This window comes from Pipistrellus kuhlii, unplaced genomic scaffold (genome assembly GCF_014108245.1).
Source record: "Pipistrellus kuhlii isolate mPipKuh1 unplaced genomic scaffold, mPipKuh1.p scaffold_m20_p_5, whole genome shotgun sequence".
Taxonomy (NCBI): Eukaryota; Metazoa; Chordata; class Mammalia; order Chiroptera; family Vespertilionidae; genus Pipistrellus; species Pipistrellus kuhlii.
The window spans coordinates 2,901,226-2,922,419 of NW_023425551.1; the positions used below are offsets into that span (position 1 = coordinate 2,901,226).

Here is a 21,194-nt window from a genome sequence, read left to right on the forward strand (position 1 = left end):
ACATAAATTCTCTTCAGCTACGCTAAGTGTCACACATTTCCAAGACAGGTTTCTGGCTTCTGTACTGACCAGTGATGAGGAAACTTGCACCACACAATCCTCCAACCGGTGGAATGCCTGCACATGGTTTGTTTTTAAGCTTGCACACGAAGGCCAACAGCGATGTAAAGAGCCTGGGATTAGAAGCCAGTGAGAAGTCTCAGTGACCTATCCCAAGTGCACGTCATTTAATTTTATAATGGTGAGTGTAACTAAAGGCGTCTGAGACACTGCAGCCCGTGTAATTTCCTGGAAGACAAGGCAAACCTTTCCCGAACATTAACATTTTGTGCCTTTGTCAGTTTTTCCTGTTATCCTAAGGAAAAGACTGGAAACCAATTCAAATTACTGAACTGAACTGAGTTACCTTAAAAATAAACACCCAATTCCCCCCCCTCCCACTTTTCCAAATAACAAAATGCTCTATTTCTATTTCAGAATCTGTAGGAAGAAGAGACTCTTTTTGGCCAGGAACAGTATAGACCTATAGCTCTCAGGATCAGCAGATACGGTCAGCTAAAACATCCCATTTTAAACAGCTGGCGCGACCTTATCATGGGGGTGGGGTTATCGTTGACAAACCTAACTTAAGGCTTCTACATAAAGAGAGCAGATGTCATCATTGCTGGGAATGCACAGGAAACTAGGACCAAATGAAAGCCATCATTAGAAAGGAAAAAACACCCATGGGTTTATACATATGTGTATACATACGTAAAACCCAAAGGAGACACAAATGAATGAAAACAAAAACAAAAACAAATAAGTAACAGAAACCAAGAACAAATTTTTCTGCTACTCAGTTTACCTTGGAGATTAATACGAACAGTGTAACCCAGAGCCTGACAGTCACTCTGTTCCTGGATTACAGATTAATGTTTTAAACACATCAATTTTGTGCCATGAAGATACTCACGTCAGGCAAGTGACCAGCAAGTACTTTAGTACTAGGACTATCAATGCAGAATAGTAAATATAATGTGAAACAATGCATTGCAAGCAAGCATTTATATGAAATTTGGGCCCATGCTAAATCTGGCTTCGTGATTAATTATATATTTTTTAAATTAGCAAACCGCCAATGTATTTCTTTATAGTACTTATTTTCCCTTTCATAAAGGTTAAGAGCTGTAACTATGAGCAATGCCAAATTTATCTAATTCTATTCAGTTTTTAAAAATACTTTATTCTCTGAACTATCAACATCTATATTTCTCTGTATGTGCATGAATATAGACATACAGAGAAACAAAATAACCTACAACTCACACAGTATACAAATTTTATATACAAACTAATGAGACTGCATGGTTTTTATATTAGAGTACATGCTTTTCCACCACAGTTCTTCATTGTCGTTATTAGGAGTAACAGAAACCTTTTGCAACTAAGCACATGCAGCTAACGATTCAGGGTTTAAAGAATTTGTGGATTAAAAAAAAATACAATTCCTAGAACACTGTTATCAAACAAATAAGTTTTATTGGCATCTAAAAACAAAATTCACCCAACATTGAAACGTACTTTAATATTTATGTTGTTGTTTTCTTTTTACTCACTGCAGTATGAGGAACAAATCACAAATACTTACTTTGGAGAAACAGAGACCATAGTGTAGATTTTACAAAATCACTTTTTAAAATCTCTGTATTGTGCTCCTCAAATGTCTAGAGCCAGTCTTTGCATAAAATATCACAGCTTTGTCTATTACCTTAAAATTCTGCAGCAGCCTAAAGATATGGATAAGATATACCACGGCTTGCTATTCTGAAATATACCTATTACCATATCCAACCTAATAGTAGTATCTAAAAAATCCTTTCTTCCATAGGAAGTCTCTGACAAGCTGTTATTCATTTCCTTGAAGTTAAAAGAATCTGGGGGCAACATTTATATTTTATCAGAAAAATAAAAAATGTTTACCTATCATGTTCATATTAAGAACAATGTCTATACAAGTCAGTTGTACAATTATTTTAAGAGAAAAGTGAACATGAACATCAGATTAACTTAATTCTGGCAGACAAAAGTGAACAACTATGGTCCAGTCAGCCATTAATCTATTACAGAGATGACAACTTTACAAAAGGTATCTGTTTACCTACTGAGTGATGATTATGTCCCCTCAGTTTCTGTGTTTTCTACCACTGGTTCACTTTCTATATCAGCAACTGTGTCACTCTTCTCCTTGTTTATTTCATTTGAAGATGTCAGTTTTTCATAGAGTTCAGGTTCGTTCTGTACTGGTAAAGGTGGCGGTTGAGCATGTCTCTCAGCATTTTCACCATTAACCTGAGGCACATTATCACCTTTTCGTTGAGAAGCGGCCCCTTCAAAGAAATCAAAAACCCGAGCATGGGGAGGGGGTACCCAGGTGTTTTGAATTCTATCTCGTCCAAGACGATTTCCATTAATTTCTCTGCAGAAATCAAAATCTCTGTCATCCCTATCCCTCTGCCTCTCCCAGTGTCTTCTGCGGTCATCAAAATCTCTGTGAACCTCTTGAACAAATCCTCTGTTCCAAGGACCACTTCGGGGATCAAATCGATAGCTTCCAGACCGAAACCTCCCCCTTTCTTCATGTAAGCCTTTGGGACCAGCAAAGACAGGCAGCACCCGGGGCTCTCTCTCGTCAAAATCTCTGTGCCCCCACGGCTTCTCTGGGGGAAAGCCAAAGTGGTCTCTCCGCCCGAGATGGTCCATGCCCGGCCGCACAAGGTTCTCTCTAATGTCCACGGGAGGCCTCACAAAATGATCCCTGCCGTCTAACGGCGGCCTTCCAGGGCCTTCCCTGGGATCCACAGGCCGGCCAAGCACATCCCTAACGTCCACCGGGGGAGGTCTACTCATGCTTTCCCTGGTCTCCATCGGAGGAAACCTGTAATCTCTATCGCCTTCCTGTTGAATGTTGTCATTCCCAAGCGGTATCCTTTTTTCCGGATTAGCAATACTGTCTATACTTTGCCTTCCAGGAATTAGAAAAGGTCTTTCTGGCGGACTGAAAATGTCTCCTGGAGGAAAAGGACCCCGGGGCGGTGGATGAAATGCCGGATCGAGCATGGAAGGGGGAGGGAGTCCTCGCTGGGGAGGAATTCCAGGCTGCAGCAGAGGGAAGCGGGGTCCAGGAGCCTGCGGAAGTAGTCCTGGCCGGAGGTCTAACATTGGCATTACGGGCATCCTTTGATTCGAGAGGTGTAAAGGGGGTAAACTCTGAGGCCCCCCGGGAGGCTGTGTTCCCATAGGTCCAGACGGATTTAGAACGCTGGGTGGCTGTACTCCTATAAGTCCAGAACTGTTAGGGAGGCTGGGGGGGAGTACTCCCATAAGTCCAGAATTACTCGGAACACCGGGTGGTTGTATTCCCAAAATTCCAGAGTTGTTCAGAATATTCGGAGGCTGGGTTCCAGTAATCCCAGAACTACTCGAAACATTAGATGGCCGGACTCCGAGAATTTCAGAATTACTTGGTGCATTTGGTCTTTGAACTCCAAGAATTCCAGAATTGTTTGTCACATTTGGCGGCTGTCCTCCTAAAATTGCAGAGCCACTTGGAATATCATTTGGAATCACTAAAATGGAAAGGGGAGAGAAAAAAAAAAATTATTCTGGTATAAAAAGAAAACTAATGCTATAATTTCCAGCAGTTAGCTTTGAGTTAATCAGCTAAATTCAAAGTAGACTAAATACTAAGTAAGAATTATAGCTAAAATTAATACCAGTTATAGTAAAATTTAAATATTAAACATGATCTTTAAATTAACAAAAATGCCAGGTTTTATACTGATTTGCCACCTTTAAGCCACAATTCTTAATATACTAACAGTGGTGCCAAAAAAGAAAAAAAAGACTTGCTGCCTTCAAACACCATATTTATTTCCAGTCCTGGCTAAATAATACTGTCGGAAGTAAGTTATTTATACTTCGTATGTGTTCATTTTTATCATCTTGTAGGTATTCATATTTTGTGCAATCTTATTTTGATAACACATTAAATCAGTCCCATTAGGCAAAATAAATAAATAAATAGAGGGAGTGAGGTCTCAATGGAAAGGTGTCAAAATCTATACTATCCTGAACAGAATAACAAATTTGTTTTTAATATAAATTTTAGGAAACAGTGATTTCTTTTTAAAAATTGCATTTCAATATGTGTGCATTAAACTGGTTACAAATTCATGGCATCTCGGAATTAAACACCAGTACATAGAAGCAGCGCTTATGATTTAATTATGTGTTTCTGAGGATTTTCATTAGTGTTTACCTGATCTGGTGTTTTCACCAGAAGAAATCTGATGGCCTATAAGATGAGGTACTTTTTCTTCAGGCTCTGCTTGCTTAGGGGCAGGATTAAAAACAGTTCCAGCTGGCAGAGTGGAAGGAGCAAGACTGCTGGCAACAGAACCACCTGGTAAAACAAGGCTACCAAATCCAACCTCTTTCACAGTTTCTGGAGTCATGGATAATGGCGGCTGCACCAAAGCTGTTTAAAGAGTGAGAGACTGTATTTCAGACTTAATTATCTCATCATTCTTGTGCTAAGTTAAAATATTAACCATGAATAACAATGGCCTTGCCAAACTTTTAATTGACTCCCTATCCTCTCTCTCCAATTGTTTGGTATGACTGTTCATGAACAACATACAGTAGGTCCTCACTTAAGGTCGGTGGGAGGTTCTGTGACTTTAAAATGGTAATGAACCATAGGCTAGTTGATATAAACAAGTGTTAAGTTCCTACGGATCTCATAAACATTGAAACCAAACAACATTGAGTGAAACAAAGTTATTCCCTTGAGCATCAACCCATGAACCAAGAGATCACCAGTTTGATTCCCGGTTAGGGCACATACCCACGTTTTGGGCTCAACCTCCGGTAAGGGGTGTGCCAGAGACAGCCAACTGATTTTTCTCTCCCACATTGATGTTTCTGTCTCTCTATCCCTCTCACTTCCTCTCTCTAAAATCAATAGAAACCTATTTTCTTAAAAAGGAATTAAAAAAGGAATGTTTGAGCAGTACTACTCTAGATTAAGATATGTAATACATACACACACAAAAATACAATATAATGTAGAGACCCTTATTTGAATTTTGACTAAAATAAACCAATTATAAAAAGACATTCTGAGATAAGAATGCCAATCTGAAGATGGACTGACATTTGATACTGTTAAATTTTTTAGAAATCATTTAACAAAAAAATGTGTTTCTAAAAACTTTAATAATAAAAAAAACAATAATTCAAAAGAATGAGAAACAGCACATTAACACTCCATGAATTAAGAAAATCCTAAAACAGAAAACTCACCCGTTGGTACTATTGGTGGAATAGTAGGCGGCGGTACAACAGGTGGTGGAACTGGAGGTGGCATGAAACCTACATGGAAAAAGAAAGACCCAAAATAAAATAGCATAAGAATAAGGAAAGTTACTTCTTTAAATCAATGATTTCAATATCTATAAACCAAATTCCACATCCTTAAAAAAGTATTTTATTACTACCATCTCCTATTTGTGAGTGTGTTTTCCATTTTAAAAAGTACTTTTATAAATACTACCTTACTTGAGCCTTAGTGAAGTACAGAGTGTGCCATGGCAATGCAGAGTTCTCACCAAGAGGGAGTCCTGTGTCACTCTCTGCATGCTGCATAATTAGATTGCAAGCCAGGTAACCAGTTTATATGTGAGCATGGTGACTGCCTGGGGGTTAAACATTGCATTTCAAGCTGCTGATAACATTATATGCAACAATGTCATCTGTAAAAGGTATTACTTTTCCTTAATCTTGGATGTTACTGTATTATGTTTTGAGCACTGAAATAAATCTCCAATTTAATATTGGCTTTTGATGATTTTCAATACTAAATGATCAAACTATAAACCTGTTTCCTTGAATTTTTGAAATACAAAGCTATCATTAAATTCAATTAAAAAACAGTGGCTGAAGAGAAGAAAAAAAGACATGTGATTTTCAACTAATGAAAGCTCGACAATGGCTTTATAAAGTCTGAGCGGTATGGTTTTTGAAATAATCATTTTAAAATATCTTCTGAAATTAAATTTTAATTTTCAAATCACAAATATGACAAAAGTAATTGTCAAATACTTTATAAAATATACAATAAAATTCTTACTAAAATATGCATCAATTTCAAATTAACATAGTAAACTGTAATTTTAAAACTTTATGTCATAAGACAAATAAATTACAAGTATTTTCAGACAATAAATTCATTTTTTGGCCTTATTAGTATTTTCTAGAAACTATATTCAATGGCTAAGAGTTTAAATTACAAAAATCGAAGTATAGTACCTTGTTTGTCATAACAGACAATTCTATAAAAGCAATTACTTTAATATGTATTATCTAAGTAATTTATAGTTTTTCCTAGAAACACTGATTTAAAGAACTTTTGTTTATCAATAATTAGGTAAAAAATGTATTACAAATTCAATTAGCATTTTAAGATACTATTTTTAATGTCAAAATGGAAACCCTAATGATTTTTTGGAGAAAAATCTATATGATTTAATGCACACTTCCCAATGAATAATAACTATAAAGAATTAATATATAACAATTTCACCATAAATATTCAATTATTTTAAGAGCACTTCAATGATTTTAAAGGATTCCATTTCTTCTCTGTCAATGCTTCTTAATAAGTGGTCCCCAACAAAAACTGCCCAGCAATCTGTGCTTTAACATCCCCTCCCCTCTACATGATTCCAACATGCTAACGTTTAAAAAAAAATCACTGCGCTGTATCTTCTTTTAACCTGGAAAAAGAAATTATATTCTAAATAGATTTTCATTAATAAGACAAAAACTCCTTACCAGGAGGTGGTTGTGAAGGGTTAAAACTTGCTCGTAGAAAAGGAGGTGGAGGCATTGGACTGAATCCAGGAGGAGGAACCGGCATTGACACAGGAAATGCTGGTGGGACTAAACTAACTGTAGGCACAGCTGATGCTACTGGAATCTTTGTGGATAGAAAATAAAAAGTCCATAAATCATTTTATTCATGTGCAATGATTACAACTTGGAACACCTAAAGGTAAATTATTTCTATTTCTTGTTCAAGAAGGTAACAAATACCATTATATTAAGCTGTTTTGTTCCTTTCCTTTCTCAATTCTTGTAAAAGTCAGTCTGTTTGGGGTAAAAAGCAAGGCACTATTTTTCAACTGATAGTGTATGCGAAGATTGTGAAATCTATCAAGTGATATAAAGTAATGGCACCTATGTGAATAGTGAATATAAGGTTCAATTTAAATTGCCATCTCCCAGTAAGTTGATATCCCATTCTCAGATAGCAGTAACTCCATCTTTCCTCCAACTTCTCATATCAAAAGCCTTCCCTCTACTCTTCCTCACAACTCAAATCTAATTGTGCCATGAGGTTCCATTGGTGATAACATCAAAATACACCTAGCATCTGACTACTTCTCATTCCCTCCACTGCTGTCAGTCTAATCTAAGCCATCATCATCTCTCACTGGGATTGCTCTGTCTTTTCACTGGTCTCCCTGCTTAATGCCTACTAGTCCATTCTCAAAATAGTAGCCAGTACAACCCTTTAAAACTTTAAGGCAGGTCAAGTCACTTCTTCCTTCAAAATCCTCCAAAGGATCCATATCCCAGATCGAAAACCAAAGTCTTTCTGGAGGTCTCGTTTCTACTAGCCTAGCCTACTTGCTATCCTCGAACACACCAAGCATGCGTCTTTTCCTTGGATAGCCAAATGGTTATTATTTAAGACTATAGCAATGACTCAAGCTGATCATCCTTACACTACCCTTTTCCTTCCATAGTATCTCATAAACTTACTTATTTTATATTTTCTGTCTCCCTTCTGAAGAACAAAAGCTCTGTTAAGGGCAGGGATTTGTGGTTTTTGTTGTTGGTTTTTTTTTCAGTGAGGTATCCCAATCTCAAGTGCCTAAAACAATAAATGCCACACAGCAGGCAATTAGTAACCATCTGTTCTAGAAATAAGTATTTAAATATTAGATCATTTCTAAATTTTAAAGTGTTTGTGTAAACCCTTATTTGTTGCATTTGGACAACTTCCTCCAGGTTTTATAAAGTAAACACATGAGTAAAAACAGAAATGTAAAACAACACATTCAACAACGAAACACCCAGCCTAACCTGTAACACAGCAGCAGGAGGAGGAAAAACCTCGGCCTGGGTGGTGACCACTGTTTCCTTCTCGACAGGAGGTGGTGGGCTCTGAGTTGTCGGGACCGTCTCTTTAACAGGTTCTGAGCTTTTCACAGTTTCCCATTCTAAACAAAATATTTGAAATGGATTTCCTCGAGATAAGTGAACTTTTCATTTTATTTCTATGTATACAAAAATATTCTAAAAATTAGCTAATTATGCTACAAAGATGTGAAGCAATTACATATGATATTTTAATTATTTTAAGATTTCTTACTGGTTTATAACTGCTAATCATTTTTTTTTAAAATAAAAAGACAAGGTTTTTGAAAGAGCAAGTCAGAAGATCACTTGGTAATAAGCAAACGATCTCTGCCATAAAATTACAAAGCATTCTCAAATTACATGAATGTGAACCACAAGAAAATGAATCATTCTCAACATGGATACTAACCAAAATAATCTAGGAAGTTTTTCAAAGAAGCTTATGAAATCTCTAGTTCTTATTTAAATTCAAGAAATTAAAATATTTAGTTTTTAAAAAAACCTCCATATACACAATATATAACTCTTTGTCTTGAAGACAAAACTTTGTTAAAGACACTAAAAATGCTTCATTAGTAGACTTCTAAAATACTATCTTTTCGTTGAAACCGGTTTGGCTCAGTGGATAGAACACTGGCCTGTGGACTGAAAGGTCCCAGGTTCGATTCCGGTCAAGAGCATGTATCTTGGTTGTGGACACATCCCCAGTAAGGGTTGTGCAGGAGGCAGCTGATCGATGTTTCTCTCTCATCGATATTTCTAACTCTCTATCCTTGTTTCTCTCTTCCTCTCTGTAAAAAAAAATAAAATAAAAAATCAATAATATATATATATTTTAAATACTGTCTCCTCTATACTCTGACACTTAATGAAATAGAACCCTTGAAACATATACACTAAACACAGTAATGTTTCATATTTTTTCTCTTTTTGGAGGAAAGAAGCCAGAAAATATTAGGTCTAGTAATAATTAATGTCGTTTTCTAATACTTTTTAAAATCTAATTTATTTAAACAATACAACAAAATTTAATCAACAATATAGTTGCCGTTGTTTTCTACTACTTGTGCCCAACGCTCAGGAAGCATTTTAATCCCTCTGTTGTAAAATTCTTGTGATTTTAATGCAAAAAATTCGGTCAATGCATTTTTGAGGCATTCTTCATTATTAAATTTTTTTCCAAGAAGAAAGTTTTACAAAGAATGAAACAAATGGTAATCAGAAGGGGCAATATCAGGAGAATATGCAGGTTGAGGGAGAACTTCCCATTCCAACTGGCGCAGTTTTTCAGCAGTGATTCTTGCAGTATGCGGTCATGCGTTATCGTGGTGAAGAATTACGCCCTTCCGATTAATCAGCGCGGGTTCTTTTTCTCTTAAAGCTTGGGCTAACCTTTCCAATTGGGCACTATACACTGCACTTGTAATGGTTTGGTTAGATGGTAAAAGTTCATAATGAAGAATTCCTTTAAAATTCCACCAAACACACAACATCACTTTTTTCGCATGCAAGTCAGGTTTTGGCGTGGGCTGCGGAGCCTCATTTTTGTCCAACCATTGAGGCCGCCTTTTCAAATTAACATACAGCACCCATTCTTCATCTCCAGTAACAATTTGCTCTAAAAACGGCAAACGGTTTTGACGAGAGAGGAGCGAACTGCAAATTGTGACTCTTTGATTACGGTTGTTGTCGGTCAACTCATGAGGAACCCATTTTCCAAACTTTTGGACTTTGCCAAGTGCACGCAATTGATTGGAAATTGTTTTTTGTGAACAATTTAAAGTTGTCGCAAGCTCTTGTTGGGTAATTTAAGGATTTTGCACCAAAAGAGCTTGAAGAGCTTTTTGATCAAAATTGGACACACGGCCTCGACCACTCGTCATCAAACGAAAAATTTCCCTCGCGAAATTTCTCAAACCAACGCTAGCATTTTCTGGTGCTAACTGCATCTTGACCAAGAGCACTACAGATGTTTTTTGCAGCCTCACTTGCTTTTCTTCCTAATTGGAACTCGTAAAGCATGCAGTGCCGAATATGCTCTTCATCCGCCATCTTCTTAGCCCTAGTTTTGCAACAAAAACCAAACCAAACACAAACTTTTTCAAGCAAAACTTGTTAATTGCACTTAACACGTTCTGTAGATACCACGTGTTTGAAGGTTATGTCAATACAAGTCAACACCAAGCAAGATTTTAAACGAATGTTTAAAAACGACATTAATTATTACTAGACCCAATAGAATAAACACAATTCACCCTATCATGAAAAACTCTTACCAATTACAAACTTTTAAATAACAAAACTACCTTTAGGGTTCTTACCAGTATTTACAGTTTCCTGGTCAATCATGCCTCCTTCTGCAAAACCTTCCAAGTCATCCACTTTAACTTTTTCCCATGGTATGTACGTAACTCCAAGGTCCACATCCCAGAACTGTTTGTATTCTGTTTTTACACCTTTGTTTAAAGCCCAAGCAATCTATCAGGAATTAGGAGAGGAAAAAGAAAGCTTATCAATACTGTAACAACTGGGCAAAACATTAAAAAACATGTATAGTTTTAACAATCAGTTGGACAGGCACAGCATCACTAATGAGAGAACAGCAGGCATGAAAAGTTTTCCATGTTCTGTTTTTGTTTGTAAAATAAAAACTGCATTAGATTGGGATTGTCTTTATGAAATGTATTTCCACTTCTCACTATAACTTTAAAACAACACATTTCCAAGAACAATATCCAAATCTACTTTTCACCATAAAAAATGTCAAGCTACATTATCGATAATTAGAATAGTTCTTATAATTTAAACAAAAACTTGGTACTTCAGAAAAGAGACCAGTGATACCGGAGTTTACAGGAAACTCTCTGCCATAGAATGACAAAGCATGGGCACATTAACTCCACTGACAGCAGTTATTTTAAAGTTTTTATTTTTAATTCAGTTATAGGAATTGATGGAATAAATCACCTCCAAATTGAAAAAATGAAGTGTAAATTAGTTTTAAGAAGTAAAAATGGCTGAGACCGGTTTGGCTCAATGGATAGAGCGTCGGCTTGGGGACTGAAGGGTCCCGGGTTCGATTCCGGTCAGGGGCATGTACCTTGGTTGCGGGCATATCCCCAGTAGGGGGTGTGCAAGAGGCAGTTGATCGATGTTTCTAACTCTCTCTCATCGATGTTTCTAACTCTCTATCTCTCTCCCTTCCTCTCCGTACAAAATCAATAAAAATATATTAAAAAAAAAAAAAGTCATGTTTCATATGACTTAAAAAAAAAAAGAAGTAAAAATGAAAAAATACATAATAATTACTCAGTTTAAAGATTAAAGGAAAATAAAAATAAAACCTTAATACGGTCCTGGGTTGTATGAAATAGGCTAAAAAGGAGAAATAATAGAAATTGATTAAAGTTTTGGGTATTAATCTATCTATATCTAATTCTGTATTCAATAGTACTAAAATAAAAAATTTGCCGCATTTTGCCCATTAACATTTAAAAAAAATGAATACGAAAATATTTTCATAACCCAATAAAACAGAGGAATGTGTCTCCTTGCCCCAATCTTACCTTAATGACCTTGGACCCAATTTTATATGATCCAGAACTCAGCTTCTGAAGAGCCCGAAATGCATCTTGTCGATGAACCATGCAGACATAAGCACAGCCCCTGGGAGGAATCATCTATTAAAAAAAATGTTTCCTTTAGAAGGATATAAGGAGGGCAATTCATTCTGGCATTTTATGGTTTTAATGAAAAAGAACATTAACTACTGATGAATTCTGAGTCATTTTTCCTTTCCCCCCATTGTGGGATGCGAAGGAGACAGTCAATCAATTATTCACTCTCATCATTGATGTTTCTCTCTCCCCCCCCCTCTTCCTTCCTCTCTGAAATCAATAAAAACATATTTTAAATACACACACACACACACACACACACACACTTGAATGTCTTAACCAGCTCCTCGTGAGGCTCCAATCAGATCTTACATAATTGAAGGTAAAATACTAAATGATCAAATTCAGTTTAAATAAAGAAAGCTACTATAAATATGAAAAATTTCAACATATAACCAAAGTTGGGATCTAACACTAGAAAAGAAAATCAGTCAATTTTCCAGCAAATAATGACAAAAGGTCCAATAGCCAGAGTATAATAGTAAATAAAACCATAGGGTTAATTAGTTGTACGTGTCCTTAAAAAACTATGGAGCATTTCATTACTTAGCTCTGGTCCCAGGGAACAACAGCCCTTCGGGAAGAAGAAACGACTCAAAGATTGGGCGGGGCAAACCACTGAAAGAATCAAGTTGAGGAGTTAAAGAGTGAATGAAGCTCAAGTGTCTGGAGATGCCCTGGCCACACAGGTTTTCCTGTCTAAGGCTGGCTTTGAGAGGAAGAGACAAAGAAGGGGAAGGAGGAAAGAAGAGGCTGACAAAGACTGGGACCTCAAAGTCCAGCTGTATCCCACACTACCTGTGTGCTCACGTGCAGGTGGATTACAATTCTGTGGACTGGGTTTCTTTTTATAAAAAGGAATTAAACTAGATCACACTAGTTCCTGCTAACTCCAAATTCAATGTTTTTAGAAATCAAGTGTTAGACTATTATAAAATTCCAAAGAATTTTTGTTAGAATTCCATTTTAAAAATTAATTAAGATGATAAACAGCAGTAGAGTGTATACAGAAATGATGAACGTCAAACAATCCTTATAAAGATATGTATAAGTAGATACAATTAAGCTAATTAGAAACCAAAGTGACTCTCTGGATGAGTGAAAACTCTATTCTTTTTCTTAATCTTAAACTGTTATTTAAAAACTGATACCTACATTAATGGATTCAATTTGTCCAAACTCTTCAAACAGGTTGGTTAAATCCTGCTGTGTTGCCTTCTTGTCCACCTGACCAACCCAGAGGGTAGTGCTGCACACTGTCAAGAAAAAAAGAGGCACATGACCTACACTGTCGTGTAGACAGTTCCTTTTTTTTTTTTTTTTTTTTAAGGAATTGAGTAGCTCTAACAATAACATTAAAATTTAAGACAACATATTTAAAAAACATGTTTACTGACATTTTTATCTCTTCTATTTAAAATCAACTAAAATCCTAGGTACCCTGTTTCCCCAAAAATAAGACAGTGTCTTATATTAATTTTTTCTCCCAAAGTTGCGCTAGGTCTTATTTTCAGGGGATGTCTTATCTTTCCATGCGCTAGGTCTTATTTTCGGAGGATGTCTTATTTTCGGGGAAACACGGTATCTCTCCATTTGCACCTTGCCAAGCCAACCTCTATCATGTCACCTGTCCTCAAGTGTGACTGCATACTTGAATTACTTTGGGTACCTGGATCCCACTGTAAAGATGATGACTAGTATGGAGTATGACATAGTGAAAGTTGGGAGTTTTAAAATACCACGGGTAATTCCAATGTGCAACGAAGTTTCCAAACACTTTTCAATGTAATTTTGTGTACCTTCCAAGTTTTTTTAAAAATGTGCATTTATTTTATTTCAGAGAGGAATAGAGAGATGGAAATATCAATGGGGAGAGAGAATCATCAATTGACTGCTACTGCACACCTCCCACCGGGGCTAGAGCTGTTCATAGGCTAATGCTCCTAGTTCATAGGTCGACGCTCAACCAGTGAGCCACACTGGCCAGACTAAAGTATTTTTCTGTGCTGGAAAGTTTAAATGGATGTTTGTCCCTAATTAACATTTAAATCTCAAAACTGTATCCTATCCATAAGGAAACAATAATTTCCATGAGAATATGAAGAGCAAAAGACTGAGTTGTTCCTTAACTGTTACAATAAAAGACTTGGAAGCCACTATCAATAAATAAACAAGTGTCACATGAGACATTTTGTCTACTTTTAGCTCTACTGTTCATGCCTTCATGATTATCTCCTTTTCCTGAACATCTTTTTCTTTACTTTAAAGTAGGGGCGTCGAACTCAATCAGAGAAGGGGCCAAAATCTAAAATCCAGCCTAAATCGCGGGCCGAATGGTTTACTGAACAGTCATAAACTGTCACTGTGATGGAAACGCAGCGGAGTGCAGTGATGACAGCGCGGTGTGGGCCACATAGCAAGGCCTGGCGGGATGGATTTGGCCCGCGGGCCTTGTGTTTGACACATGTGCTTTAAAGCAAAAACGAGTCTTCCCCTATTCCATGAGGAAGAGTCACTTGATTCCTAGAATGCTGTGTGTTGATGTTTCATATCCTCTGGACTATTCATATAAACTCTTGTGTTCTAAGGACCAACTGTAGGGGAAAACTACTGCCTATGTTTAAAATGTGCTGGGACCACATAAAATTAATATTGCTTCCGAGAAGGAGAGATTTGAGATTAAAAAAAAAAAAAAAGATATATCCTTCTTACCATACTTTATGTGCTTTCTGTTTTGTTTTTACTGTGTTTACCCGTGAAAATAAAACAGCAATAGAAAATAAATTCTAGCCGGGACCGGTTTGGCTCAGTGGATAGAACGTCAGCCTGCGGACTGAAAGGTCCCGGGTTTGATTCCAGTCAAGGGCATGTACCGTGGTTGCGGGCACATCCCCAGTAGGGGGTGTGCAAGAGGCAGCTGATCGATGATTCTCTCTCATCGATGTTTCTAACTCTCTATCCCTCTCTGTGAAAAATCAATAAAATAAAAAAAAGAGAAAGAAAAAGAAAATAAATTCTATAGTCAAAACTATGTAAATGGTGGTAGCAACATGACAAATTAGGCCCAAAACTACATGAAAGCACACTAGGTAAAAGCTATATCCTAAAATTGGAGATTCTGAATGCCTTAAATGTAATCATGGCTCCCTTACAGTCCCTTACCTTAAGAGATAAATAGAATAGAAACTTTCAGAGTGAGTTAGAGCAACATTAGATTAATACTGCCTCTCATCATCAGATTAAGATTCTTGCAAAATAGCCAAAGATTGCTGAAAATGCCAGAACTTAGCAAGCAGGTGGCTACTGCCTTTAATTAGAAGCCTGAATTTCCAAGATGCTTCAGCAGTACTATAAGTTATACCAATTACTTACCTATTTCTAAGACAGAAAGGATACGTTTGTAGACCTCTGGAAATCAGATCACCTGACCAAAGGTTAGCTCTTTACAAAGAAAGACAATTTGTTCGATTTTATGTAATTTGCCCATCTGCAGCCTGCTGGTTCATCTTAGAAGTTATATAACCCACTAAGAACCCTTTAGGCAGAATTTGGCACTAATTTTTTTACAACTTACTTTCCTGTACTTCACATTCCTACAACGTGAACTCTCCTCTAGGCCTCTCCTAAAATAAACTCCCATTACTATCAAATTTGTTCTAATCATACATTGTAGGTTAACATATAGGGGAGGCAAAGTTTATACAATCAGAATGTCTCCAGTACTATTTCAGCAAGTTTATGATTAGCTTTAAAGTTTACATGCTTCCTACAATAATTACTCCTACAGACCTGCTGGTTAACTGGTTAGAACACAAATGCACAGAAGTCACGGTGTTCATGTAAAGACACTATGCCTGGTCCACTTTATACATCATTATTCAAGTCTTATACTTAATAATCTGCATTAAAAAAAATTTTTTTTTCAGCCCAGCAGGTGTAGCTCAGTGGTTGAGCGTCAAGCTATGGAACCAACCAGGAGGTCACAGTTCGATTCCTCAGGGCACATGCCCAGGTTGTGGGCTGGATCCTCAGTGGGGGGCATGCAGGAGGCAGCCCATTGATGTTTCTCTCACATCACTGATGTTTCTAGCTCTCTCCCACTTCCTTCCTCGGAAATCAATACAAACATATTAACTTTTTTTTTTTTTAAATTCTCAACAACCTTAGTGTTTGAGTAGAAACTGCTCTTCCTTTCTCTTTTCTCCCCTATCACATTACAAAAGCCAAGGATGAAATTATTCATTTACCAAATTCTCAGTGAGATTTAGAAGCTCTGTAGCAGATAACTCTTTTCTTAGTATCTGCTGACACAGAGTTTGTAAAAGTATGCTGTCACTTACCACTTAATGTTTTAGACCGAATTGGAGGTAACCCCTTCTTCTGTCGCTCCTTCTCCCTTTCTCTAGCTCTTCTCTCACTGGAGTAGGAACGTGATGATTTCCTCTTTCTCTCTCTGGAGCGCGAGCGTGATCGCTTTCTGTGTTTACGCTTTCGAGATCCCGACCGTGACCTAGACCTTCGTTTTCTTGGTGATCTAAAAAAGAAATCTTATTTTACTACTAATGACAATGTTCTTCTTATATTAAATTTCTTACTTCGAAGAGGAAAAAAGATTGTTTTGTATTTATCTATCTCTTAAAAAAGTGTAACTATAATCAAGTATCAAATATGCATTTTCTCAAATCTATATACTACTTAGGTACACGAGTCATAAATATTTGTTTCCAATAATTCTCACTGCGTCTGGGTTATTATCCACAACCATGAGGAACAGGAAAATGAGACCCCATAAGGACCTTTCTTTCTCTTAGTATTTCAATTTATTTTTCAAAGAGTCACAAACAGGGACAAAAAACAAACAAACAAACAAACAACAAGAAAATAAAAAGATCCCTTAGGTGACGTAGATGTTACATTGTTAAAATTACGAAACAAAGAGTGTTTCCAACAGAGCGTTAGGCCACTATATAATTCTGCTTACAAGCTTCCGACGTCTCCAACATGCTTACAAAGTAGGCGCTGCAAGACGAAGAAGCCGCCGTGCTACATCCAAATTATAACTAACGTAACTTTAGCCAGATAACTCAGTGACATGAGGTGGATTTAGAGAAAGCTGACTGGCCAAGCTCTCATTTAGAAGAGATAAATACACATAACATCTTGAAACAAACAAGAAATGACTGAAAAGGTGATCAAAGATACTGCTCCCTTTTCTAGCATTTACTTACTGTTCAGATTTTCAGAGTACTCATGTGCAGAAAATAGGGTATAAAAAATGTAAAAGACTAAAGACTTTCCGTTTTAATGTAGTTTGTAGTAAAGCCAATGTATACATGCTCCATAGAAATTTACCAGGTTGAATGAGCATGTACATTACTGTGCCTTAGCCATGTTGAAAAGCTCACAAAAAACATTTATAGGATATTTTATAATAGTTTGATATTATGATTACTGTTTATGAAACTTTGTTGTAGTGTTATCTTTATGATCATTTTTGCTATTATCATGATGAAATGGAATGTGAGAAATATCACAGAATTTCTAACACTTCCTCCACAGCCTAACTTAACTGTTGTTCTGAGACATTAATACCTTAAAAGGTGGATGTCATCAAAATATTATCCTATGTAATAACCTATATAATAAAAGGCTAATATACAAATTGTCCCCTTGGGAGTTTGACCAGGAGTTCAAATGCTCGCCGTGATGTGCACTGACCACCAGAGGCGGCACAGAGCGTGGCGGGCAGCCAGCGGTGGCAGCAGGGTGCTGAGGGAGCGAGGGGAGGAGGAGGCAGGGAGGCCAGGAGGCAGGGAACTTATTCAGCCCTGATGGCTGGCCAGGCCTATGGACCGTACCCACGCACAAATTTCGCGCACCAGACCTCTAGTTAACTATGTCAGACATAATCCAAAATCAAGGTCTCATGATATGGCTGTGATTTGTGTGTATTATTCAAATAAACGGCCACAGATATATCCAAGTAAAAACAGAACAAACTATTTTCTGTTTAGCAAATTCTGAATTACTTCTTTCTGAGACAATATAAGATATAATTCTAAGGAAAAAAAAATTCCTTTCATCTTGATGCAAAGAAATAAAGCCAACATTTTAAATGTCTACAAACAACTATTTTTAGATATTATAGAACCTTGAACGAGAGCGTGAATGTGTTCTTGATCTTGAGCGAACAGCCACTTTCTTAGCTTCTTGTTCAAAGATCTCCTCTTCCGCTCCCTCTTGCGCTTCGTCTATATCCATGTCCTTATTAGTCAAAAGAAGAGCAAACAAATAAAATGCCTCGTTTAGAATCAGCACATGTTGACATTTCTTCCTTACAAACTACTCACCATAGTAGCATTAATGTCTAATAGTAAAACATTTAGAATGCAGGGCTAAGGTGAGGAGAAAAAACATTCAGGACATTATTGTTTTACATAAAACCAGTAATAAAACAGTCTACCTAAAATAAAAATCACCATCTTTTATAATATTTTTCTCTAATTTATAAATTTATGACCCAGGAAAGCATTTACTTTTTACCTGTTGCTGAATATCTATGGAATCATCCAAATTTGCTTCAGGTTCAAGGAAATGCTGTTGACTGCTTCCTTGAGAGGGTGATGCGGAATGCTCGGATCCAAATGTTCCTTCTTGACTATCCTGAGGGGTTGCCTATTGAAAATGTATACAAATACACAAACATTGAGTAATAGTGGATATTATTACAAATGAAAATGTAAACACACAAACATGACAATTTCTAAAAATTGAGCTCAGAGTATAAAGAAATTCTATGTTTAATCTTTTATGATCAATCTAAACTTACACTTTTGTGTAAATCCAAGTTTAATTAAAAGCAAAGCAGAACTTCAAAGAAGGAGAGAAGACTATAATGTTTGCACAGAATGAGAAAATCAAGTGGGTCTTCAAGTGAATTTTTAATTGCGGAAAATATAAACAATCAAGAATTAATAAAGGGAGAATATCACGAATGATATTTAATAGTAACCTCCACATCTGGTCAGGGCGACTATGTTTAGAATGGCACTAATAATCCTATTCTTTTCTCTAGGACACTATTAAAATTTTTAGATGGCCATATTGAGCCTACTGGTAAATAAAAATGCTTAATTTATTTTACTTATTAATCCTATCTTAAATACAGTAGGGCAATTGAATTGGTAGAGCCAAACAATTTATTCAATTTGCTAATCGGTTGATATACCTTCTAATTCTAAATGTTTTTTAAACACTACTTTATGCTTTCGAAAAGTAGTTTTTCTTCTTAACTCCCTTTTCTTCACTCATTTTTTAACAATGATGCTTTTAAGAACATCTACTCCTTTAAGAACGGTGTTAATACTGTATCTTTTAAAATTACGGATAATGTATAGAGCAACTAAGTAAGCTGAGACGGGAAAGACTAAGATTCTTTAGAATCATATTCTCAAGTTGGTATTAATTTTCACCTTTCACTACAATAACTTGGTATTAATTACAAGCTGGTAAAGAGTACTACACCTTGATTTTCCTGCTTCTTTAAATCTTGGGAAATAAAACTTATTTTAAATGGCTGTGATGTTGTATTAAATTCACTTTCACCAAAAAGTTGTGAATATTATAAAGATATTTCATTTCACTGAACTTCAATTTTTTATGGTATAAAATGGGAGTGAAAAGATCTATCTCATCAGCATTAAATGTAATCACCCTAATAAAGTTCCTGCCACATGGTAATAGCTGAAGTAAAGGCAGCAGTCTATTCTGTCATCACTGCCATCATCAACAACAACAAAATCATCATTACCTTGCTTGAGAGGGAGGGAACTGAGTGGAGAGGAACTAAGTTGTGGTATTGAAAGCCCATTTCTGTCTTCTGTTCTCCACTTCTAGGATACTGAGATTAATCTCTACAACATTCTCAATCCATTCATAAGGTGCTTGAGTACATTTTGATTACAGAAAAAAATTGTTAAATCCTAAAGACTAATCTTCCTAATAAAAGAAGAAAAATCACCGTACTAAACATCAATTTATAGAATACAGGCAGCAATAACTCCAAAGGCCACAAGATGGAGCTATAAACCTTTTGAGGCTGTTGCTGTTCCAGGAGCTGCTGCCTGAGATGTTCCAGGTTTTGCTGCTGCAGTTGCTCTGCTATCTGATGAAAGATGGAATTGTTCACAGATTCTGAAACGTGAGAACTAAAAGGAAAAACAAGTGGAGATATACTGTAAAACCCAGTAAAGATAATATAAATAGCAGAGTGTTTAACCCTGACCCCCCAATGCCAAGGAAATGAAACATACTCTACTACAATGTTTATTTTTGGAATACTAACAAAGAAAATGGAATATCTCAAAGCATTACTATGTTAAAATAGAACTACACTCTTCAATAGTGTTTCAATACATGCATGTTAGAGATACTCTGATGAAGATTTGATATACCATCTCATGCTATTAAATATACATGTCAGTACTTTTTACAATAGAACATTTTAAGAAAAACTCAATAAAACTTCTAAAATCAGTTTAAAAGTATTTACAGTCACTTTAACTTCTCTAACTGTTCTATTAGTACATATGAAATCTATAATTATAATGGATAAAATTGATAAAATTAACTTGCTTCCTTTAAAAAAGCACTCATGTTATTAGGAATGCTAACAGAAACAATGTTTAGATAAGAGGAAATAATTTAACTATACTCTGAGAAACTCAAACCTGGATACGCCTGGAATTCTGGGTGCCACAAGGTAAAAGGGACAAAAGGAGGGCATCCCAAAGGGGATGATCGGGATGGTGAGGAGACTTGAAACAGTTAAAGAAAAAAAGAGTACATCATCTGGAGCAAATAAGCCTAAAGAAAGGAATGATTGATACCTATCTTCAAAAACTGAAGGGCTATGTCACAAATGACAGTGGAGCAAATGTTTCCTTGCTTCAGAAAGCAGAACGGATGAGTGTGTAGGTGGCAAATCAAAAACAGGATTCAGTAACAAAAGAACACAAAACAATAATAATTACTTAACTTCTCATAATGGAAGGCATTACTATACTGGACAAATACCTTGGGGTCAAGACTATTAAAAGATAGATGATGATTCTATTGTTCAAGCAACTGATCTACATAATTTCAAATGCTTCTTCTAACTTCACAACTCAATCTAAAACATCAGTTGTTAATGTTTTTAAGTAGAATCTTTATCAAAATAATATATTTGTATTTTATTTAAATAAATAACATTTAAATACATTATCC

General features: G+C 36.2%; 1 protein-coding gene across 4 annotated transcripts in view; it reads right to left on the bottom strand.

Annotated features, from left to right (window-relative positions):
- Positions 1-1,501: 1,501 nt before the first annotated feature.
- SCAF8 (SR-related CTD associated factor 8) overlaps positions 1,502-21,194 on the bottom strand; it is a 57,432-nt gene continuing 37,739 nt past the window's right edge. For 3 of the 4 annotated variants that reach the window (XM_036413830.2, XM_036413828.2, XM_036413834.2), the window contains 12 exons: positions 20,017-20,134; positions 18,471-18,602; positions 18,079-18,191; positions 16,268-16,461; positions 13,083-13,183; positions 11,817-11,930; positions 10,572-10,728; positions 8,194-8,330; positions 6,877-7,021; positions 5,347-5,415; positions 4,301-4,519; positions 1,502-3,608 (listed from right to left, as the gene is read on the bottom strand). In XM_036413830.2, coding sequence (XP_036269723.1) covers positions 2,155-3,608; positions 4,301-4,519; positions 5,347-5,415; positions 6,877-7,021; positions 8,194-8,330; positions 10,572-10,728; positions 11,817-11,930; positions 13,083-13,183; positions 16,268-16,461; positions 18,079-18,191; positions 18,471-18,602; positions 20,017-20,134 — 2,953 coding nt within the window. In that variant the 3' untranslated portion in view covers positions 1,502-2,154. The remainder of the gene's footprint in view (positions 3,609-4,300; positions 4,520-5,346; positions 5,416-6,876; positions 7,022-8,193; positions 8,331-10,571; positions 10,729-11,816; positions 11,931-13,082; positions 13,184-16,267; positions 16,462-18,078; positions 18,192-18,470; positions 18,603-20,016; positions 20,135-21,194) is intronic. The other variant, XM_036413832.2, reaches the window with a different exon arrangement.